This window comes from Harpia harpyja, chromosome 17, assembly GCF_026419915.1.
Source record: "Harpia harpyja isolate bHarHar1 chromosome 17, bHarHar1 primary haplotype, whole genome shotgun sequence".
NCBI classification, from domain to species: domain Eukaryota; kingdom Metazoa; phylum Chordata; class Aves; order Accipitriformes; family Accipitridae; genus Harpia; species Harpia harpyja.
Window position 1 is genome coordinate 2739291 of NC_068956.1, and position 22375 is coordinate 2761665.

Below are 22375 nucleotides of genomic sequence, written 5' to 3' on the forward strand. Positions count from 1 at the left end.
CGGCGGAGCCAGGCCGCTCCGCGTTGCCATGGCGACAGCGCCCCCACCCAGCAAAATATTTTCGTCCCGCCACGTGATAAAAACAGCTCCCTCAACACGTGACGGGGGACGAAGCCACGCCAATCAAAACGGCTTTCTTCCAATCGTCAGCCGCTCCTTCAGGCGCCGTCCCGCCTTCCGGAAGTCGGGCCTCCAATCGGCTCCCCGCTCCCTTTTCAACGGTTTGACAGAGGCCGCGGAGTGGAGCGTCGATTGGCGTTCCTTCCAGCCAGTAGCGTCTCGAAGAAGCACTCGGGCTCCCGCCTCGGTGGAGGACGGACCAATGAGCGAGCGGGACGCTCCTTCCCTCACGCCGCCCGCCCCCCCAGCACTGCGGTAATATGGCTCCGTAGCGAGCGGCCCGGGCCGGTGCTGCTGCCGCCATTAACCCCTGGGTGCCCGGCGGCGGCGGCGGCGGGGGGGGAGGAGGAGGAGGAGGAGAGCGAGCGAGCGAGCGAGAGAGAGCGCAGCGGCCCGCGGGGCTCATGTGCGGGCGCTGCAGCCGTTGCCCGGCCGTTGCCCCGCCGTGAAGATGAGCTCGGCCGCCGGCTCCGCCGCCTTACCGCCGGGCTCCGCCACCCGGGCCTTGCATGTGGAGCTGCCCTCGCAGCAGGTACGGCCGGCCTCGGGGGAGAGGCGGCCCTCAGCTTGGGGTATGGGGTGCCTTGAGGTGAAGGGGGGGTCCTCCCTGGGGTGTGGGGTGCCCTGAGGTGAAGGAGGGGTCCTCTCTGGGGAGAGGGGTGCCCTGAGGTGCGGAGGGGTCCTCCCTGGGGTGTGTGGGGTGTCTTGAGGTGAAGGAGGGGGTCCTCTCTGGGGAGAGGGGTGTCCTGAGGTGCAGAGCGGTCCTCTCTGGGCTGTGGGGTGCCCTGAGGTGAAGGAGGGGGTCCTCTCTGAGGTGTGGGGTGCCCTGAGGTGCAGAGAGGTCCTCCCTGGGGTGTGGGGTGCCCTGAGGTGAAAGAGGGGGTGCTTCCTGAGGTGTGGAGGTGCCCTGAAGTGCAGAGGGGTCCTCCCTGGGGTGTGGGGTGCCCTGAGGTGCAGAGAGGTCCTCCCTGGGGTGTGGGGTGCCCTGAGGTGAAAGAGGGGGTCCTCCCTGGGGTGTGGAGGTGCCCTGAGGTGCAGAGAGGTCCTCCCTGGGGTGTGGGGTGCCCTGAGGTGAAAGAGGGGGTCCTCCCTGGAGTGTGGAGGTGCCCTGAGGTGCAGAGAGGTCCTCCCTGGGGTGTGGAGGTGCCCTGAAGTGCAGAGGGGTCCTCTCTGGGCTGTGGGGTGCCCTGAGGTGAAGGACGGGGTGCTTCCTCAGGTGTGTGGGTGCCCTGAGGTACAGAGGGGTCCTCTCTGGGGTGTGGGGTGCCCTGAGGTGAAGGACGGGGTGCTTCTTGAGGTGTGTGAGTGCCCTGAGGTGAAGGAGGGGTCCTCCCTGGAGTGTGGGGTGCCCTGAGGTGAAGGAGGGGGTACTTCTTGAGGTGTGTGGGTGCCCTGAGGTGCAGAGGGGTCCTCTCTGGGGTGTGGGGTGCCCTGAGGTGCAGAGAGCTGCTCCCTGGGGTGTGGGGTGCTTCCTGAGGTGAAGGAGGGGGTGCTTCCTGAGGTGTGGGGTGCCCTGAGATGCAGAGGGGTGCTCCCTGGGGTGTGGGGGTGCCCTGAGGTGAAAGGGGGGAGAGGTACTGCCTGAGGTGTAAGGGGGAGTTACCCAAGTTATGGGGATGCCTGAGCCAGAGTCCCTGAGCTTGATGGAAGGAGGGTCCCTGAAATAAGGGGTTTTGAGCACCCTTCTCTTGGGCTGGTAGGAAGATCAGAGGGTGAGGTTCCGTTTGTGCCAGAGCAGGGGTCTGTGCCCTTCTCCTACCAGTACTGGAGAGTCAAGGTGTGGGTTTCCTCTCCGTGAGAGGCTGCTTCTGTGCCCATAAGGGTGCTGGGTGAAAACTAAAGCAGGGAGTTGCAGCATGGATAACACCCAGATAAATTGGCTTTAAGCTTGGGTAACTGATGAGGCTGGAGCAGCTGGGGTGCCCTCTCCTCTCCTGCGGTGTGGGGGGTAAGCATGGATAAAATGTACTGTGTGCTCTGAAAAGTGGTGAAATGTTCCCTCCCCATCACATCCTTCCTTCAGCTAGCTCTGTTTTTCCTGTTTGCTGGTAGTTGGCTTTTGGTTTACTGGGCAACCGTCCCACATTTTAATTTTGGAGAGCATTAGGAGCAAGGTTAAGTGAGGAAGTCTAGGCTCTGGATGAGGGTTTAGCAATCCATATCAAACTAAGTCTGTGCCCTTTCCCCTCTTGCATGCGGTGACTTTTATTGTACGGGAGCTTAAGCAGTAGTGCTGGAGGGGGGAATAATTACTTAGCAAAAGCATGCTTTTCTTTAGAAATACTGTAAGATGTGAGTCTGCGCTTGAAGTTTTGGTTCATTGCCTCGGTGCAGGCGACATTATTGAGAAGTAGACGCACAATCTGAGTTACTTGAGCTACATGTTACCAGGTGTGAAAATGAGGAGTTACTAGAGAAAAATCAATAGATGTCAACTTTAAATGAAGATATAACTGCACCTCAGATAAACATGATTTACCAGACATCCACTTAGGGGCAAAGGGGGGGAAGGGAGATGGCTCTTGGCCACTGGAACCGTGCAAGTATTGACCCTAATTTGAGAGCAAGTCCTTATTCTAAAATGTGGGCCTGTTTTATGTTAATGAACACAAATGTGAGCACTGCTTTGGATGAACTTTACAGGGAGCAGTGGATCTTTCAGGAGATCAAGTATGGCCTTCTCCCTGCTGAATTTTTGGTTTTATTCTTTCCCCGGCTTGTGCAAGAACCAGGTGAATGCTGCAGGGAGAAGCCTTAGTTATTAGTCATTGGACTTCATTTGTGAAAGTGAGACCAAAACACAGGCTCTTTTCTAGGAGCAGAAACTTTTGTAGGAGTTTGTAGGAGCAGAAACTGAACCATCAATTATAGGATGTTCCAGTTGAGTAAATATTTAGCTTAAGCCATGTAGGATGCTTGTATGGGTGCTGAAGAAATGTTAATTGTAGCCAGTGTAAGGCTGTGACAAAGTCTGAGGTATTGTTTTCCTGTGTGCTCTGCAAATATAGGGACCGTGTGCTGAGGTATCTGTATGCTGTGTCAGTGCTTGCAGTCAAATCAAGAAGCTCTGGAACTACAGTCAGTTACACTGATAACAAATCATCCTCTTTGACTGTATTACCTGATCTTAAAAGTCTGTTACTGAATTGCAAGATAACTTTCCTTGAAGGGGCTAATCACCCTGGAGATATTTTACTGTAGAATCATGAAGAAAATGGTAAAGTCATTCCAGTCTATTGTACCACTTCTATAATGCAAAAATCTGGCTGATCCGGTGTGGTGCTACGTTAGGCGAGGTAATTGTTTGCTACCTGCCACCACAGAAATCAACTTGCTGATTTGTTTTAGTAGGCAATTTTCTCTAGAACACCCAGTGCTGCATCTTTTGACTATAAGGATGAGAGTAAGATGGTCTGAGTCATGGCTATAAATCTCTCTAAAGACCAAATTCTCAAATGTGAACTTAAGGTGAGTGCTTTTAATGACCGAATTGACTTTTTAATGACTGAAGTGTTGAAGGTGTAATTTGGGTTTAGTCTAGATTTAATTGTGCCAGTGAAATTCACATTGATTAGAAAGCGAAGTTCCTGCTACTGACACATTTGCAGGAGTGAAAAGTCATGTCCAAAACCTTTTGCCAGTGTGACCACACTTGTGTCAGACTGACTAACCTATTCTTTAACTTGTTTGGTGGTGACAGGATGACCTGGCCTAAGAATGCCTTTTGCTATTGTATTCTACATTTTAAGTGGGAGAAATAGAGGGTATGGCTGTATAGAAGTGCATCTGGTTAAGCATGATATTCCAATTTGTATCCCTAAGTAATTGTGCCAGGATGTTTTCTTTTGCTGGAGGAGTGAGTCTAAACAGAACTGAAAATGTGTCATGAAATAATTACACTTTAAAAGCAGAGATTCTTTAGCATTATCTCTTCCTAGTTGCTCGATGCAAGAAAGCCAGGAGTGTCACGATAACTTACTGATTTCTAAATGCTCAAAACAAGCTTCTCGGTCCTGTCATCATAGGCAGCTCAAAGCAATGGGAGGTGGGGGAGGCAAACCTTTCAGACTCTTATGTTCTAGATGGAAGGGGTTGGACAAAAAAAAATGCAGTCTTAACATAGACAGCCAGTCATGCTGCAGTCAAATGATTTGTTGAATGTTACTGTGCTAATTGCTGACGAAAACAGATGTCACGTGTGGTTGTCCAGAGATAGGAAAGCACATCTTCGTGGACTCCAGCACCAGTGCCTCCAGCACTTCAAACTTTTCCGTCATGCTGAAATTGATAAGCTTTTACTATCAATTCCAACATTAGAGAGGCTGAAGCTTTAATGAACTGTGAGATAGTGTTTGAAGACCTGCAAGCTTGAACTGCATGTACTGTTGTACAAACAGCTGTACTGATGCACGGTTTGTAGTGAGTGACTGGGGAGATGTAATGAAGAAAAGGAACCCATACTTTTTTTTTTTTAACACATGATTTCCAGTTGGTCTGTGGTTCAGGCATTCAGTCAGATCCCTATCTGTAGACTGAAGCATCCTTCTTGTCTAGATGGCTAACCAGGGCATGAATAAACTATAGGTATAATTGGTTTTGGACGGAGCAGAGGAGGATCCCTCAAAAATAATGGCTAGAACCATTTTAGAAAATGACAAAAATGTCCCCTACTACTTTATTGTGTAAAGATAGATGACAGAAGAAAAGCGAACAAAACCCAATGTAGATTCCAGTGTAGTAGGTGAGTACTAAGTCGTACGTGTAACAGCTTAGCACTTGTTTGACTTGGCTGATTGTAAAGTATTTCGACAGCTTGTTCCCAAGTGGTTTGACCGTACACCAACCACAGGGAAAATGCTCATCAGCCAGTTGCATCTCTGCCACCACTACTTGCCAGTTGTAAGCTAAAAGTTTGGTCTGCTTATGTTGCTGATTTCCGCTGGCCTGATTGATGATCAGGTGCAAGAAGCTTTCTTCTGAAGATCGTCTGTGGCTTACTTCCAAATTATAGGGGTAAAATAATGTGTGACATTCAGACTGTACCTAAGGCAGCCCTATAACGGGACCAGAGATCATCCCCATCTATATATGCTTTTTTCCCCAGGAAACCGTTCAACTCTTGGACCCATGTTATTGATACCTTGATGTAAGCAATTTCCTGCTCACTGGAGACAGCCTGGGTAATGGGGAGAAAAAACCCCTAGCTATTATAGATACTAAGGGATATACTAGAAGCTGTACACGGAGTTAGGTCTTTTCCATCAGAAGCTTTAGTTCCAGTTCAGTGTCAGTCAATCACGTTTCAGTATGCCCTGTGTAGTGATATCCAAGGTGGGTTTCCAAGATGAGCTCCTCAAAGACTGGATGTATTGCGTCCGAGGGTGCATGTGAGGGAGTTAGATATGCTCTGGTGAATATGGACGCGGTGGTAAGAAGGGAAGGGGTAAAGTGTGCCACTGTGCACAGCTGTGAACAGTGTTAGACCGAAGTCCAGGTGACCCAATATCTTCTATATCTTTCAGTTCATAGACATCTCTTGTCAGGTGGTGAAAGTTCCTGTGGAAAGGAGCAGGAATGAGCTTTCAGCCACAGATGTCAGAAGTAGGTGTTTAGGGCAGAGTGAAACAGAGCAAACAGTTAGTGAAACTTTCCAAGGACACTCTGTAGCCTCCATTCACTTTCAGACTGGGATTCATGAAGAACCTGATGAATCTTTAGGAGCCCGAGAGCAAGACTTAGCAAACCTGGCTGCTGTGGCTTCCATGCTAGTTTAACTCTGGGAACAGTTTAGCTCACATAGTGGGGTTTAAGATAAGGGCAAGGGACCCTGACATGGTTCCATGATGAGCCATGTGAGGCTTCCTTGCACTCTGAACTTCAGCAAACTGCAGAGCATTACATTTGTTTATACTCAGTACTGATACAGACTTGTCAGACTAGGTGCATGTTGGCATTTCCAGTAGCTGGGTAAAAGTATCATCTGGCCAGGATATGTTTTCTGCCATCCCACCACTGCTCAGACAATGGGTTATCCCCGTCCTGAACATGTTTTGAAGGGAAGGGTCCTTTGTTTTGAATACTGAATATGAAAATCTTATTTAGGAACTGAAAAACTTCTTTCAACCAAACAAAGTTCTGGAGCAGACCCCTAACTGGTAGGAAGAAAATCCCCCCAAATCTACTTTGAATATGAAAACACGCTGTAATGTTTACCTTCCATGAACTGGTTGACTGTAATAAAGGGATTGAATTCAGAGACTGTGAATGTCCTTTTCAGGTTTATACTCTTATTCCACTCCTATGAAGAAATGGGAAGTTGATGACAAGGTCTGAATATCTCATTGATGACCATAGTAGTGAAGATTCTATCCATTCTGTAAAATTTCATGTACAAGGAATTGTTCCATTGAGCTACATTCAAAGAAATTATATATACTAAACATTTAACAGTCTTTGAGCTTTTGGGAATTTACTAATTGCATGAGCTTAATATACACTCTTCAGAAACTTGCATTGCTGCCCTGTTTGAACCCAGAATGGAAAGGTATGAAAGTCATGAGCGAAGTGAACTTTAAAGCAAAAGGTGTTTTTTTCTTTTGAAAGTACTTCTGGAAAGAACTTCTCAGGAAAAAAAGAACAAGTACTTCTGGATTGCAGGTACTTCTGCATTCCAATAATAAATAAAACCATTATTTTCAGCAGTTGGAAGTGACAATCCAGTATAATCCAGTACCTTTGGTATATGTTTAGATACTTGAGGTGATCCAAGTGAGTAGAGGTAAAACAGAATGAGAAGAACATGGGTGAATTAGAACAAGGCTAAAATTTCATAGTTACTTTATTTAAAGATGTGTACCACTCATACACAACAACTTGGGTAACGGCAGAAATGGGTGATTCAAAGTGCACTGGCAAGTGAGTTTGAGAGGTCTTGTATGTGGGAGAAGTAAAGAAAGCTTCTGTATGGGCTCAGAGCTGCACATGAACTAGTTTTTCAACTAAAACAGTGTGAAAAGAGCATCTTTTTTTGAAATAGTTTTCTGTAGCTATTGTTGTATATACCACTGAGCAATATGAAAACAAAGACTGACTCTTAAATATTTTATTTCCTCTTTCCTACTAAATATGCTGGGGGAAGTCAGAATAGCAGATGGAAAGTGTCATATTTGAATATAGCTTTCACTTCTCTTTGACATACACTGTCTTTAAACACCGAGTGGGGAGGGAAGTGCAGCTCCAGTAAAACACCGCAATGTGAGTGTTGATCTAGTGATCTTACACAGTTGTATCCACGTCCAGCTGTATCACTGTCTGGTGTTTGTTAGAGACAATTAGGAGGAAATAGTTGTTAAAGTTACCGTAAAATTGTAATTGCAGCCAAAAAGGTTGGCTGTTAATCTGGGGCTAGATTTTTGCTATCTGCAGTGTACTACTTTTTTTTTTTTTCTTTTTTTTCCCCCTAAGGAATGCAAGTGTGTTTTGCGGACTGAATGGTCTGGCGGTCAGTTAGAGAGAGACTGTTCTGTCAGAAAGCTGTAGTAAATCAGTTTTGATGCTTTATTTGGGAGATTTGTTGGGGGTTAAGGAATATTCTTAATTGAGTGAAGGAAAGGTCTTGGTAGCTGGTAACTAAAGACTCATTCCTTATGAAGAAGCTTACTGGTTTGCCCTTGGTTTGTCATCCAGTAACATGATAAACATTAATATGCTTCAGGTTATTAATCAGTGTATGCTGTTTGCTTGTGCAACTTGGGGCATACTTAAAATCAAGTGGTTCTTTAAGGTCAAAAGTGCCTTTGCTACAGTTTTGTTGATGCTTTATTCCATAAGGCCCTGTTTACTTTTTGTGTCTTTCCTTCTGAGCATCATCTTGTTTTCCATTGCTTAATTGGTATTCCCAGGTCATTCTCACTGCTGATGTGGACTAATGCTCTCTTGCCCAAGGTGGTATTAAGAAGCTTAAGGGACTTCTCTGAACTGCTACAGTGCGTTATTAATGAGGTGGGACTTGCACCCCAATGTTCGCTTTTCTACCCCATGGCATAGTTCCCATGTTGTGTCAAAGAAGCAGTTACAGTTTTGGTCTTTCATCTTGCAAGTGAGTAAATATTTATTTAGACAAACTCGGAGGAAAACATCAATAAGGAAAGATGGTATTTCTAGCTGCTGCTTCTTAAAGGTCTTGGTTAAAGATGAAAAGACTGTATATCTAGTTCCTTGTTATTTGTATCTTATATAAACACCTAGCAAGAGGAGCTTTGGCTGGCTAGTGGTTGGTGCTTGTAAGATTTTTTTTTTCTTAACCCCAGTTTAGAGCAATTTTTTAGGGTGTGCTGACAGTTTTTATTCTTCAGGGTTGTGGTGTTTGCCAGCTTGCTTGGTCTGTTGCTCTTCATGTTGTAGTGACCATAACTGAACACAGCTGTTGAAACAATACACAAACAATACAATACAAATGTTGATTTGCCTAAGTCCCTGCATGGGCTTATGATTTTGCTTTTGAACCCTTCCTGCTAACATTACATTTAAGTAAATTCTATGTTTTGAGTCTTGTTTTGTCACACCTAACCAGCTATCCTGTTTGTATCCTAAGACTGAATACCCATGTCTTCTGTACCTGTCCCTACCTTCTAGTTTAAATAACAGGTCATTCAGTCTTTCTGCAGAAATGAGCACAAATTTTGGATGTTGAAAGAAGGATGAGGATGCAGAAAATCACTAGTGAAGAGTGTGAGCACTGTGGGCTTGCATGGAATGTCAGTTTTGGTCTTGGTTGTCTCATTGGTTCTGAGCTCTAAAAAAGCAGCGTAGATTTTCTACATGTGATTATGGTGTACAAAGAGAAAATTTCTTGCTCCTGCTGAACAGTTACCAGCTGTTTACATTATTGCTCTGAGGTAGAACTTGAGTTCTGACTTGCTCCGCAGTGTAAATTCAGTTACTTAGTGAGGAGAGAGTTCAGTGGGCTAGCTATTAAGAGAGGGTGCAAGGGAGGATAGACTGAAGGACTTGGCTACCTTTAAAAGTAGTATATAACCATCTTCTTTTTTTCATTTATTATGTAATTAGCCATCTTATTACTTTCTGATACTACTGTTGCTGTTTTAATTAGCATTAAAGGAGCAGGTTGTGCCATAGGCTGGCATATTTTGTCACATATAACGTTCACTTCACGTGTTGCATACTTTAACTCTGAGTTGAGCTAATGAAGGGCTGGTTTGCATTCAAGTAGCTGGAGAATAATTATACTTCTACACGGGCCATGTCAAGTGTAGAGATGTTCCTTACTCTTCCTCTTTCACTTTCTCCCTATGTGAATTAGGGAAGACTTGATGCCTTTTGGACAACATCTTCCATGTACTGACTCTTTGTTGAAACTCTCATTGCACTACGGAAACAGGAGTAGTTGTTGCACAGTATGGATGATTAGAAACCTGTTTTGAGCTTTGTGTTCAAGTGAAAGCTTCATAGGTGTTTTCTGTCTCATATGAACCTTTCAAAAGCCTTTCAGATGTCCCTAAGCATAAAGGAAAGCCAGCACCTTGATTTAAGGAACTGTAAACTAAAATCCACAATTGCACGTCTGTGAAAACTTTAGGCCTGTGTTGGTGAAGGTAATTTTGACCTTTCTTGTGGTCACTTAGTTTGGGTAAATCACACTGCACAGATTCAATGTGTCTCATCACTTGCATCAAATCTTTAGGAATGTGAGGGAGGAAAGTTTTGTATGTGTGTATTCTGCATCTTCACAGGAAAAAATGCGGTTACATTCCTACTGTGCATCTTTGAATTGGTGTTGGCCTCAGGTATGATTCATAGCAGGCATAACTTTTGAAAGACTGTTGCCAGAAAGTATCTAAGTCTTAGAAGGAGAAATGAGTTACTGAACTGCTGCTGAATGCCATTACTTGACTTGAGGAAATTGAGATATGAAGGGGGTGCAATTATAATGAGATCCGCAAGCGATTCATTGAACTAATGATAGTTGTGTAGCTCTTGGGGCCTTGCTGTCTTCAAGTGTGTGCCGAAAGCACATTAAAATAGAATTCCAAAAATTCCTTATTGTGTGTGCTACAAGATTGCATGTCAAATGCTTCTGCTTTGCTTCTGAAGTCGATCTGAAATCATGTGTGAACTGTGGAAAACTGTTTAATTACAAAACTTCTAAATAAATCTTCCTAGCGAGTGTCTAAATTGGAGTACAAGCATTTTCTCATCCTTCCTGTGGATTTAGGTAACAACACATCTGAATAGTATCTCAACTTCCCACTGCATGTTCCTTTGCTGCAGTATACAAAGCCTTGAATAGCAGACTTGACCCACACCTTCTGTGAGGTACCTTTTTTCTTTTTGTAGTGGAGTGTATCAAATTGGAAAACAAGGCAGCTTGAAAACTTATATAAAATTGAATTAAGTGTGAATTCTTGTCTACCATTTGAATTCCAAGAACTCAGATCACATGATTGCTAGGTAATAAGTCAAACTGGTATGGACAGATGAAAACAAGTAGTGAAAATCTGAGGAGGTAGGAAGTTCAGACAATAAGATGTTGAGCAGTGCTGTGCTAATAAATAATGCTCATGTTGGCTCAATGCAGTTCATATTTAGATTTTTTTTTTAGAGCTACAGCTTTTATGCTTTTTAAGAAAAGGAGGAAAAAAATACCTAAACAAAAACCCAAACCAACCTGACTGCTGTGAGCTACAAAGCACACAGACCCTTGTGTTTTTCTGTGCCTTAATTATGACAAGTATTCAGAGACCCAAATAGCTGACCATGCAAGCTCAGTTCTGTTAAGTTCAAAACAACTAGAATTGCTGTAGTAATGTTTGTGTTGCTAACTAATCTTTGAAGCCTGCTTTAATGCTAAAATAGTTGGAGGGATTTTGCTTAAATTCTTCCAGAGCTACTGTGGGTCATAAAGCAAGCAAGCTAGGAAACTCATGTGAAAGCCAGGTAAAACTAGAATATGTACCAGCTTGTACAGAGGTCAGAGCTGATCCTGACCAGGAAAGAATTTATGGAATATTCTCCCTTGAAACAATCAGGAGGAGGGCAGCAGTCTGAAAATCAGAGATGGTGTCCAGAGATGAAGACTATGTCTTGGTGTTTATGTTAAAAACTATCTGATAGGTAGGATGCTCTATTAAAGGCTGAATAAGGAGAATTGGTGCTGAAATCGTAGCCGGTGTTGATAGTCCTGTACAGCATGTCTTCTGGAGAAAAAATGATTGCTTTTCAGGTAATTAGGTCTCTTTGAGAACCCTGAGTGGTGATTTGCTTTTGGCAACTTTGGGCTTTTTTTTTAAGTAATTTCTGTAAATCTTGGCTTTGCTTGTACAAGATGCTTTCCCAGCCTTCTTACACTGGTTTTACCCTTGTATTTGTACTTCAGGCAAAAGTAAGCTGGTTTTTTTTTTTGCCCCCCCCCCCCCCCCCTTTGTTGAATCAGAAATGCTCTCTTGAACCTGTATGATGCTTTGCACTTTACATTGATTATATGGGATGTCACAAGGAATGCAGGGGTGGTGGAAAAAAAGCCTTTTTCCAATCCAGCCATAGATTTATAAAAATTTCTTCATGGCCAATTGAATTTAAACTTCATTCTGGAAAACATATTCAAATTTACTAAGTTCTTTAAAAATTAAACTATTCCAACAGAATTTCTGAAACTTGCTCGTGGACATGGATGCAGCAGGCCCACTGTCATTCTTTTATTAACATCTGGAAGACTTTTCAGCCTAACCTTCCTTTCACAGAGGGGGCTGTTTGACAGCATCTTGGATGGCTGTTGCTGGAAGAAACTAAACTACCTGCCTTGCCTAAGTTTAGATGCTCCTTTGACACCTTTGCAAATTGATTTAACGTGTCAAAGTGCTAGTGTTTCTGCTGGGAGCAAGGATTCATGAATAGTTTTGGTGAAAGAGGCAGTGCTGAAGAGGGCAGACCATGCAACTGGAAGAGGGTGGGAGGAGGCAGATTTGGGACATAAAGAAGACAGACCTCCCCTTTTTGCCAGCAGTGAGCCATTAGATCATCTCAGCTGCTAATAAAATGATAGGCTCCATGTGATAAAGAACAGGCTTAGCTGTTGCCCATATTAATGACCTGAGCTTCACAATTCATGCTTGGAGCCTGAGCTAGTAAGTGTGATCAGTGGCTAAGATAGAAAAATGGTGTTTGGCTGTGTTCTCATCCAGCTTGGATATACTTACACTGTTTTTTTTTTTTTCCCAGGGTCATCAGATTCTTGTAAGAGAATAATAAAGTGGTTAAGATGGAAGAGGAGTCAGAACTCTCTGTGCTTGTTTTTGCTACCCATTATGTGACCTTGAACAAATAATTATGAAATTCCACGAATACTTTAGGCTGTTGTAGGTAGTCACTGTTCTTGTGGTTCCATGAACAGTCTGGACCTTGTGTTAACAACAGTGCACTTCTCTCTCTTGTTTTGACTTATTCCCTTTCCTTCCCTTCCTCCCCACCCTCCGGCTCTGCAGTGATTTTTATTAATGGTACCAGATTGTTAGACTTAACCTAACAAAAAACCCAAGTGAATAGCTTTGTCACTTAAGTTTCTCAGGCCCAGAGGGAAGCAGAGCATGGTGTCTGGATCAGTTTAAGCCGTCAAGAAACTGCAATGTTAAAAAAAAACCTCTGCTGCCTTCTACTCCTGCCTGCTCTGCCCTGCTTTTGTGATGGGCACATCTATGTAGCTGTAGTGAGCTGAATTGGAGGAACTTACACTTAAAATTAACTTCTTCTTTTGTCAGCTGTAGCTTGGATAAATTCTCTGACCCTCACCATGAGTGAGACTGCACAAATGCACAAGAAAACATTGTGCAGGATGGGAACAAGTGTCTAGATGCAGAAGGTGGTATTTTAGGCAGAGGTAGTGAAAGATGATGGTTATGTATCTTGGTGTTGAGGGAACTAAAGCATGAAGGGACCAGGCAGTTTCAGTCCTTAAAATCTCAGAAGACTTGGTAGACTGTAGAGTTCTGGGATCAGCTGATGAAAAAAGCAAAGTATTAACAAGGTTGTTGATCAAAATACTTTATTCTGTAGCAGTCTGACTTTTTGTTTATGGCCTACGGTAAATCTGGAGAGGTTCCCAGAAAGTCATTGAATGGGAACACTAGATACATTAAACAACTGATAATAGTTCTTCAGAGTGATGAAAACTGAGTGCTTTTCTTAAATAACAAAAAAGATCCCTGACTTTTAAGAGAAGCTGGTTATTGCTGAGCGTGAATGGTCTCGCTGCACTCTAGCAGCTCTGTCAAGATGCCGCTGTTGAATTGTGGGAAGCCAGTTTTGTGGCTCTGCAGGCATGAGGGATGAAACCTGACGGTAGGCTTTGCTCTTCTGATCTCTTCTAAAGCTTTCCTGATCAGCCTTTCTTTGGGATAGCTCTGTGCTTACAACCTGTGATATCTTTACCTCCAGCAGTGTTTTTAAAATATAAGCTACTATTCAGGATTTCTTCTAAGGGAAAATTAGTGGCTCTCTTCTCCTGGTTTGTAGTAATTTATTTGCAAGGTAGAAGGAAGCACTGATTTCTTTCATGTAGGTCAATGTAGAGTTGCTATATAGCAGTTGCTTTTACTCAGTTGCAACTTAGACTAGCAATTAAATCAAATAACAAGGCCTACCATGTAATTTCACTGCTCCATTGACTTTCTTGGGAATTGCAAAGGACTACGGCAACTGTGGTAATCAAAATAACTTCTGTGTCACAAACCCCCTAGAATGAGCTGTTAAACCTGCTCTACTGCTCTGCTAAGCAGTGATCCAGATACGCCGTCATTCAGGCTGTGGGCACTAAATTCAGAGCTGTTGGGAAAATTAAATAACCTTTTTAATGGTATCAGTTCTGCTTGTCAGAGCTTACCTAAATCAGTGCTCTGCTGAAAAATAACTTTTTTTGCAGTAGGATATCTTATTAAGATGCCTGTTGTAGTGTCTGAGGTCTTCAGTACTGTATTACTGATGGACTGTCAACTGTTTGAGGAGATAGCGGTGAAAATTATCTATACTCATCTGCATATTTTGCTTATCTTTTTTATGAAAGCAGATCCTGCACTATCAGCTTGCAAACACAGCTGGTCTTTCTTAAGTAACGTGACTCATGAGGCTACCAAAGCACTTACCTTGTGTTTTAGCACTTTTATTTTGATTTTTTTAAACTGGGCTTTTTGGAATGGCTGCTCTGGTTGCAGAACATCTCTTCTGTGGGGGAATCCTTCCTTGTGGTGAAGATTTCTTGATACTTTTATAGAAAAAGCAAATAGCTAGAACTTGTCTCTTAGGAGAAGTAACCACTCTTTCCCACTTCACCTAAAAGAAAAAGGAAATGAAAGAACTCTGGATTATTTGCAGCTACTGTATTCGATGTAAAGTGTAATGGGTCACTTCTCTATAAAGAGTTGCTTTTGCAGTCTGAAATGCACTGAACCGCTTTTCACTTTGCTTGTAGAAGTGCCAGGCTGTATGTAGCTCCGCACATATTTTAAGCTGGCGGTTCCATTTAAGCGGTCCTGTCTGCCTTTGGCTGCTTCTTGCTGCGCTGTCCCTTCTTTCATCAGGACAGCTGCTTGTACAGCCACATTGTGAACCCTATTGAGGAACTGATCTGGTGAAACTAACCCAGTGAAAGAGAGAGGTGGTTAGTTTTCATCCAGATCGGTTCCCCAGGGTGATTCACTGAGCAGCTGCACAAGTGCTTATTTATGGTGGTACAAATGAGGAGGGCGATGCAGAACTGCGAATAAGCAGTGGAGTTGGCAGCAGGGTGATTTGGCTGGTGCCAATGATAGCTGAACTACAACACAGTGGGTTTTTTGTTTTGTGTATTCAAATATCTTGAGGAAAAAATGATATTAAACACATAGGAGGCAACACTTAACAGAGATTTGAAAATTACCTTGAAATAATACTTATTGTCACAGAACAGCCACAAGCTCTTGATGAGGAATTTTAGAGCCTATTTGAATTGTCTTCTGGATATGTCTTCATAGCTGATGGTCTCCTGGCTAAAGCTAATTATCTTTGGTCAGGAGAGGTTAATTAACTCTGAATGCTGCCTCTGTGGAGTTCTGAGGAAATCTGAGTAATGCAATATAGTATCAGCGACAATGTAGTGGGCAAGCTGGAAGGTTTATTTTCAGGATCCAAGTCCCTCTGTCATCATGACCTCATACTAAAGAATATGAACAAGAAAATTGTCCATGTAATTGGAAACTTCTTCCCTATCAGCTAGGCTAAATGGACAAGTAATGGGACAGGAGGGAGGAGGAGAGTGATGACTAAGTTAGTGATTTAAATAGACATTCATTACCTGTTGCATGCTGAGTCCTGAACTGTGTTGTGGTCTCACAGTCCCAGATTTAATGTTCCTCTTCCAACTGGTTTGGGAGAAGTGAGACTTTAGACTTCAGGATAAATTCCAGACTAAGGGTGCACAGAAGTCACAAACCATGCAGATAAGGACTCTGCTCTTGTCCAGAGATGTAGCTGTAGGTTATGACACTCCACAGCTTTTTCCAAACCTCATTGCACATAGTGAAAGACGAGAAACTTGTTTGGCTTTGCTTGAGGGCTGCTTCATTGTAACATACTACTTAAACCAGTCACACAATTAGTTTGCAGTCCTAAAAGACCTGGAGAAAGTTACCCCCTCAGCATCCCCCTCAGCTAGATGCTATGTGGGCTATTCTTCTTAGATTTTAAGGGATTTAAAAAAATTACCAAAATGAAGGGGGAGATGAACATGGTACATGACTGATTTGTATGCTACTGAAGTTAATTAAAGGAGAGAAATGGCACATAAAATCCTTGAATCATTTTTATAGGGAGTGCAATGTATGTTCAAAGCCATTTCTTAAGGAGTGTTTAAGTTGCTTATAAAAATGGCTAGCAAAACTACACAGCTTTAAGGATAGGTTTGATATAATGTACAAGGTCCATATAGTTTCTTTTTTTTTTTTTTAAGTGAGGCTTAATCTTTCTGTTGACATTCCTGATACCAATTTCAAACAAAATAAGACCATGTGGTTCTGCAAATAAGCAGCTTAGAAGGTTGGGTATGGGTTTTTTTTTTTTGTTTGTTTGTTTTTTAACTTTGTATTGCATGTATATTGTAGAGGTATTTGGGCATCCCATCTCAGGCTCTGTTTTTAGTGTAACTCATAAATAGACTTTGCAGGAATGAATCCACCAGTGGTTTTGAGTCTGTCACGTGACCAGAAATTTAATATTCTTCTTATATATTTCCAGGAAGGAAAACTAATATATCACTTAAGTGATACTAAGTGATATAAAGTGTCACACTTTGATTCAAAAACAGATGATGGCCTTTCAACTCTTCTTAAAAGCCTTTTAGGACAAGCTGCAAACAGAGAAGTTGTCTTTTGGTTTCAAAAGCATTTTGAATCTGCTTTTGGTCAATGTGGGAGTGTTTCTTTTAAGGTGGATCCAGACTTACAAATTAACAAGGTTTTTGGGAAAAAGTAGTATGCTGTAAAATGAACTCTGTGGTAAAAGGATGCACCAAACCAGTTGTTTGAGGCTTGTAGGTGGTTTGTGGTGATCCAAAAAGGATAGGGAGCCATTTGTCAACATCCCCATGGTAGATGGGCGAGACACTGGTAGGTTGAGAGGTTGATTGGGAGAATATGATACTGAAGGATTTGGTGAGAGCTTTATATATTTGAAGTGGCAGTTTGCCAAGTGCTAAGTTCATGGTAGTCTGTTTTAAGCATGCATGGGTTTTCAAAGTTAAAATAAGAACCATAGCTAAGCAATGATTTAAGACTGGACAGTCCTACAAAATTGCTTTGTTAACTAGTTGAATTTAACAATAAGCTAATAATGTTAAGTATTTGTCAGAGGTGAAGGGCGTGGTATGCTTTGAAGCTGAGGATTTTAGCCACAACTATTAAAGCTGTTTGGCACTTAGAGGAGGGGGGAGAGAGAGGGATTGATTCATTCTGATGATTTTTGAGATACAGTATTGTAGCAAACTAACATAGTGTTGGAGTTGGATGAAATCACCTAAACTAAAGATTTTAGTGACATATTCTAGTGTATTTAATCCAAGAGAAAAGGACTCAGTTATCCAAGCAGATGGTAGCTGACAGACATCAGAAATTTGACTGTGCCCTTAATTTTCCCTGAAAATCTGGATATACCTTTCTGATGTACTTTACTTTTAGTTAAGGTTGTTACAGCAGTTTCCAGGATTACTGTGAATTCAGGAAGTTTTGTTCAGCCAGTTATGTATGGCTCTGGGTTAGGTGGTGGTTTATTTTGGAGCTCTTGGTCCACTAGTGCTTGTTGAAAATAGCTTTGGCTAGGAAGTGTTTCCAGTGTGATGATGCAGAACACCTGGGTGATACTGCTGCTGTTTGATGCTAATAGTGTCACATATTTGCTTGAAACTGCTCAAATAGTTGGGGTGATTTAAATATATAGAATAAAAATTATGTATAAGACATGAGTAAGAATAGCTTGTCTTGTATATCAGTGTTGCTTAATCTGATCTCATAGGTGCTAGTTGTTGCTTGTCCAGTCAGTGGCTTTGCTGAATGCTTATTGTTTACACTAGCTTTCTGCCAAAGAAAATTGAGTGCTTGGTGGGATTTTTTTGACAATGGTGCTTTGGAAATCATTAAAATGCTTTATTACAATAAAAAAGGGTTCAATTTAATTTAAGGAAGTTCTTTAACTATTTACATTTTTTTTCTTATTTTTAGCGCCGGCTTCGTCATCTTCGGAATATCGCTGCACGTAACATTATCAATAAGAATGGTTATCGCCTCTTGGATACATACTTCACTCTTCACTTATGTGATAACACCAAGATATACAAAGGTACACCAGGCTTGCTATCAACTTTTTTACCACTTAATCTTTGAATTCTTATGGTATGAATTCTTTGTCCTTTTTTTTTTTTTTCCTTGACAACCTGCTGCCATTGCATCACGTATACTAACAGTGGAGAAGACGTCTTTAGTTTCCTGAACTTCATAAAAGCTTTCAGTGTTAGCAGCCAGGGAAGCAAAGCAGATGACAGATCTGGTAGAGTCTCTTAAATCAGCCTATTTTTGTTATTGCTCTCCTTTCCCCCCCCCAACCATTTAAGAAACTTGGCAACTTCAAGAGCACAGAAAAGTTAAAGCTTTTGGAGCCTTAGTTGCTTTGTGTGGGGGAGAGTGTTCCACTCTGTGCGTACTAGTTATTTTACGGAGCATAAACCAGCACTTACTATTATTGAAGTGTTCCAAAAATAGAATTGTCAGCCAATGACACAAAGCATCCAGGCATCTGTTCTGCTTTTGATAACTGTGTTTGAGTGTTACATCTCGTTTCTCTTTAATGCTTTGCTTTCCACTGCTTTTCCACTGCAACGTATAGTTCTTCGTTGTGGAGAGATATTATTAAATATATATATTTATGCCCCTTTTGATACGGTCAACAGTTGGAGCTTTGTAGGCAAATTTTGTTTTTCTCCTAATTTTTATTTTCAGCTAGTGTAGTTGAATCTTGCTTTTTTTCAAGGTCATTGTTTCAGAAGGATAAGAGTATGTAACTTGAGCTTGCTACCTGGGTTTTCTTGTAGTGGTTGGTTGAACCTGTAACTGATCACTATTTATACAGTGTTTGGTGTAAGGGACTGTTCTGCACTCCATCAAAGCTTTATCCTTGGACTCCAATGGGCTGAGGGATATTGTACAAAATCTGTATTCCAGTCTCCAGAGCTGTCTACCTAATGACTTTAAGCTCTTATTTTGGCTGGGGAAGCCAGGGTCCATGTGTCAGCACTTGCTTATTTCCATTCAAATACAGGGTTCTTGGCACTTCTGTGAGGTAATTTGGCTGTTCACTTTCTAAGCATCTGGAACAGGTCATCCTTGCTCTTCAGGAAAGCAGTGCAATTAGTGTATCCATGCTGCACTCCTCCAGGAAGACGTTGTATGACAAACTAGTCGCTTCGTGAATGTCATCCAAATATTGTAAAGTACTGAGGCACGTTCTTTCCCCAGAAACCAAAGCCTCAGTAAATCTTGAGGATTATCTTGGGTATAAAGATGAAATGCTGAATTTAAATAATGACTTCTAATAATTAAGTGTGAATGAGTACTTTTAGTCAAAAGCATGACTGCATTTTAAAGTCTTTCTCATGAATCTGTTACTGATAAACTAGACCCACTAGCATTTGTCTTTCATGAGTGTTACTTATTTTAGCTTTTTCTATTTCTAATACTAAGATTTGTATCAGTGTTTAAGCTAATCTAAAGGTGTTTTTTACTCATTTTTCTTTAGAATTTTATAAGAGTGAAGTGATCAAGAATTCTCTGGTAAGTTATTTTAATATGGAAAAACTTTCTTTTAAAAATTGTATATGTACTGCAGTATATTGATTTCTTTGCTGAATACCATAAGTGTTAAATGTTTATTTCCACTCTTCAGTTCTGCTGGGAGCATCATGTTCTTCTTCTCAGGTTCTTTTCATCAAGGGTTGGAATAGTGAGTTACTGAATAGTAGAAATGCGTGTTTGTTTTAACAGCTGTGGAGCAATGCTCTGTTGATACTCCTGCAGATAGGACTAAACACTCCAAGGGTAGGGCATTTTCATGTGAAAACTGTTCAGTGCTCAGTTTAAGCTTTACAGTATATATCCATTTTGAATATTGAGAACACCAAATAGGCAAAATAATGTTAGCTGGATTTTTACTGGTTTAGCTTCTTTCAGTATCTAAGAATTGTATGCATCATAACTCAGGTTTGTTTACAGTTCATCTTTTTTTTTTTTTTTTCTCTGTTCTAGCTGGTGTTGGCAACAGAAATAGCTGCTTTTATTTAAATGTCTGCAAATTGCTTATTCAGAGAGCACTTGTATATTACTTTGCTGGGTGTACAGGTTCATTAGAAGCTCATGCTTTGCAGTTTAGCAACTTTGGTGTAGAAGTAGAGGCTCTGCTTGCAACACCCCAAATAAAGGGAGAGTCAAAACAGTGTTGCAGAATATACCACTGATTTCTTTGAACATCTTTTTGTTGTATAGGTGAACAGTAAGGAACATGTACCTGCATATATAAACTTTATATTCTTTGAAGAGCTAATAGCTTTAAGAAACTGAAGTTTGAAAATGCCTTAGAGTTTCTAAATTTTCCAGTTCAGATGAGTGAATGGACCAGAACTGAACTGTTTACAACTGAGAAGGGGTAGGTCTCTTGGTGGGAGTATGGTGTTGCAAGTCTTGGGTAAAGAAGTTTGAAAACCTGCTAAATAGACATTTTAATGTCTTCATTAACAAGGTAAAACCATACCATTTACAGCCCAGTGTGCCATAAATGTTCTGAAAACCTGCTGAATGGAGGAAAAGCTGCTTATATCTTCAAGGCTGTTAAATTGTCCAAGAGACGTCTTCCTTGAGACTTTAGGATTTTGAGTTCTGCCTATTCTAAATCAGGAAAAGGAATAACAAAAAGGGAATCTAACCAAAGGAAACATGAGATGGAATGACAAAAATCTAAATAGAAGATGTCTTGAGTAAATTCTGTACATCATCTATGAGTGTTTTAATGGCTTGTTATTCTTGGGTGTGAATAGCTACCAAATATCCCTTCTCCTTAGGAAAACTTGATTAATGCATTCCTTCTGTGATACTTACTGGGTAAGTTAGTGACAACATCTGAGGATTGCCATCAGCATCAGTCAAGGAGAAGAATGTGAACAAACCTGTCAATAAATTATGCAACCTTAATTATTGGGGAATAGATAGGCATTTTAAACTGAACTTGTGCAATGTAAGCTATACTCTAGTTTTCAGAAGCTGAATTATAACTTGGAAAATTACTTCCACTTTTTAAGTTCGTGATTTGGCTAAACTGAATTAGTAAATTCTGAAGTAAATTCTTCAACATCTTGTAATGGGAGGAAGCAGAGCCCGCTCTGAGTTTCTGAAGTACTTTACAGCATGTAGCTTTTAACCCAGGAATTCTTTCTAGAAAACAGAATACGGAAGCAGCAGAGCCTGTTGGCTTCAACTCTGTGTAAAACTTGAAATGGCTGGTGTTCATTATTCTTAAGGTTTTTTTAATCTTTGACATGAACTTGCTACTTTCTGAATTGTCAATTTTAGGACTACTTTCAGCTTCAGTTGTTTTTATCCCTCTCTGAATATCTACAGAATCCGACATGGAGGAGTCTGGACTTTGGAATAATGCCTGATCGTCTTGATACCTCTGTCTCTTGTTTTGTTGTGAGGATCTGGGGTGGCAAGAAGGAGCACTTTCAGCTTTTGATTGAATGGAAGGTCAATCTAGATGGGTTAAAGTACTTGGGCCAGCAGGTAATGTGAAAACAGTTTGTCTCAACTTTTTACGTAAGGAAACAAACACATGGATGAACAAATAGATAGAATGCTAAGAAAGGAAATGAATGCATTTGAAGGGTGTATTTTAAAGTTTGATTGCAGAGATTCATGTTAGCTTACCCCAGAGCTCTAAATCTTGACTAGCTGAATATTTTAAGGTATTGTTGTTGACTGAGCCTCTCAAATGATACTGCTAGTACGTGGTGCTTTAAATTGCAATGCCTCAATTTGAGGAAATAGCGATATGATTGTACATATAGTTAAATGAACGTAGATCATAATATTTGTGTATATTACAGTTTTAATCCATTCTCATGGTAGTGATATCCCATCAAAGATCTCCAGTCCAAGCAGCTTACTGTATAAGATCTGTTCTAATGCTGCTATTTGTCTCTTACTAGTAGCCTTTTGAAAGAGGTGAAAAGTGAGGTGTTTTCTGTATCGTGGAGCTTATAGTAAAAGTGGCTCAAAAAGAAACCCATATCACGTAAATAATAAAAACCAAAAAATAGGGTGCCTTTTGAATCACATAGGTTGTCCTAATTCCAATGGGCACTTTCGATTGATTAATTGATAGGATCTATTTAGAATAGATCATAGTTTATTTCTCACTTTAAACTAAATGATTTTTTTTTTTTTTTTTTAAATTGGGGTGTTTCAAAGCCTGGGAAGAAAGCTTTATAGGGAATGACTGCTCTAGCTTCGCATGGTGCATTGATCCTGGCCAGTACTCCGTGCACTGGTGGGCTGGGAGAGAGTCAGAGGAGCAAAAGTGAGGAAAAACTCATGGGTTGAGATAAAGACAGTTTAATAACTGAAAGGAAAAAAAAAAAAAGCGGGGGCTGGGGGGAGAGAACAACATACAAATGATG

General features: G+C 41.5%; 1 protein-coding gene across 4 annotated transcripts in view; it reads left to right on the top strand.

Annotated features, from left to right (window-relative positions):
- Positions 1-479: 479 nt before the first annotated feature.
- UVRAG (UV radiation resistance associated) overlaps positions 480-22375 on the top strand; it is a 97007-nt gene continuing 75111 nt past the window's right edge. The window contains exons 1-4 of one of the 4 annotated variants that reach the window (XM_052812450.1): positions 480-652; positions 17877-17994; positions 19447-19481; positions 21318-21479. In XM_052812450.1, the coding sequence (XP_052668410.1) occupies positions 572-652; positions 17877-17994; positions 19447-19481; positions 21318-21479 (396 nt within the window). In that variant the 5' untranslated portion in view covers positions 480-571. Of the gene's footprint in view, positions 653-3467; positions 3589-17876; positions 17995-19446; positions 19482-21317; positions 21480-22375 lie in introns of those variants that run through there. The other 3 variants (XM_052812451.1, XM_052812452.1, XM_052812453.1) reach the window with 3 other exon arrangements.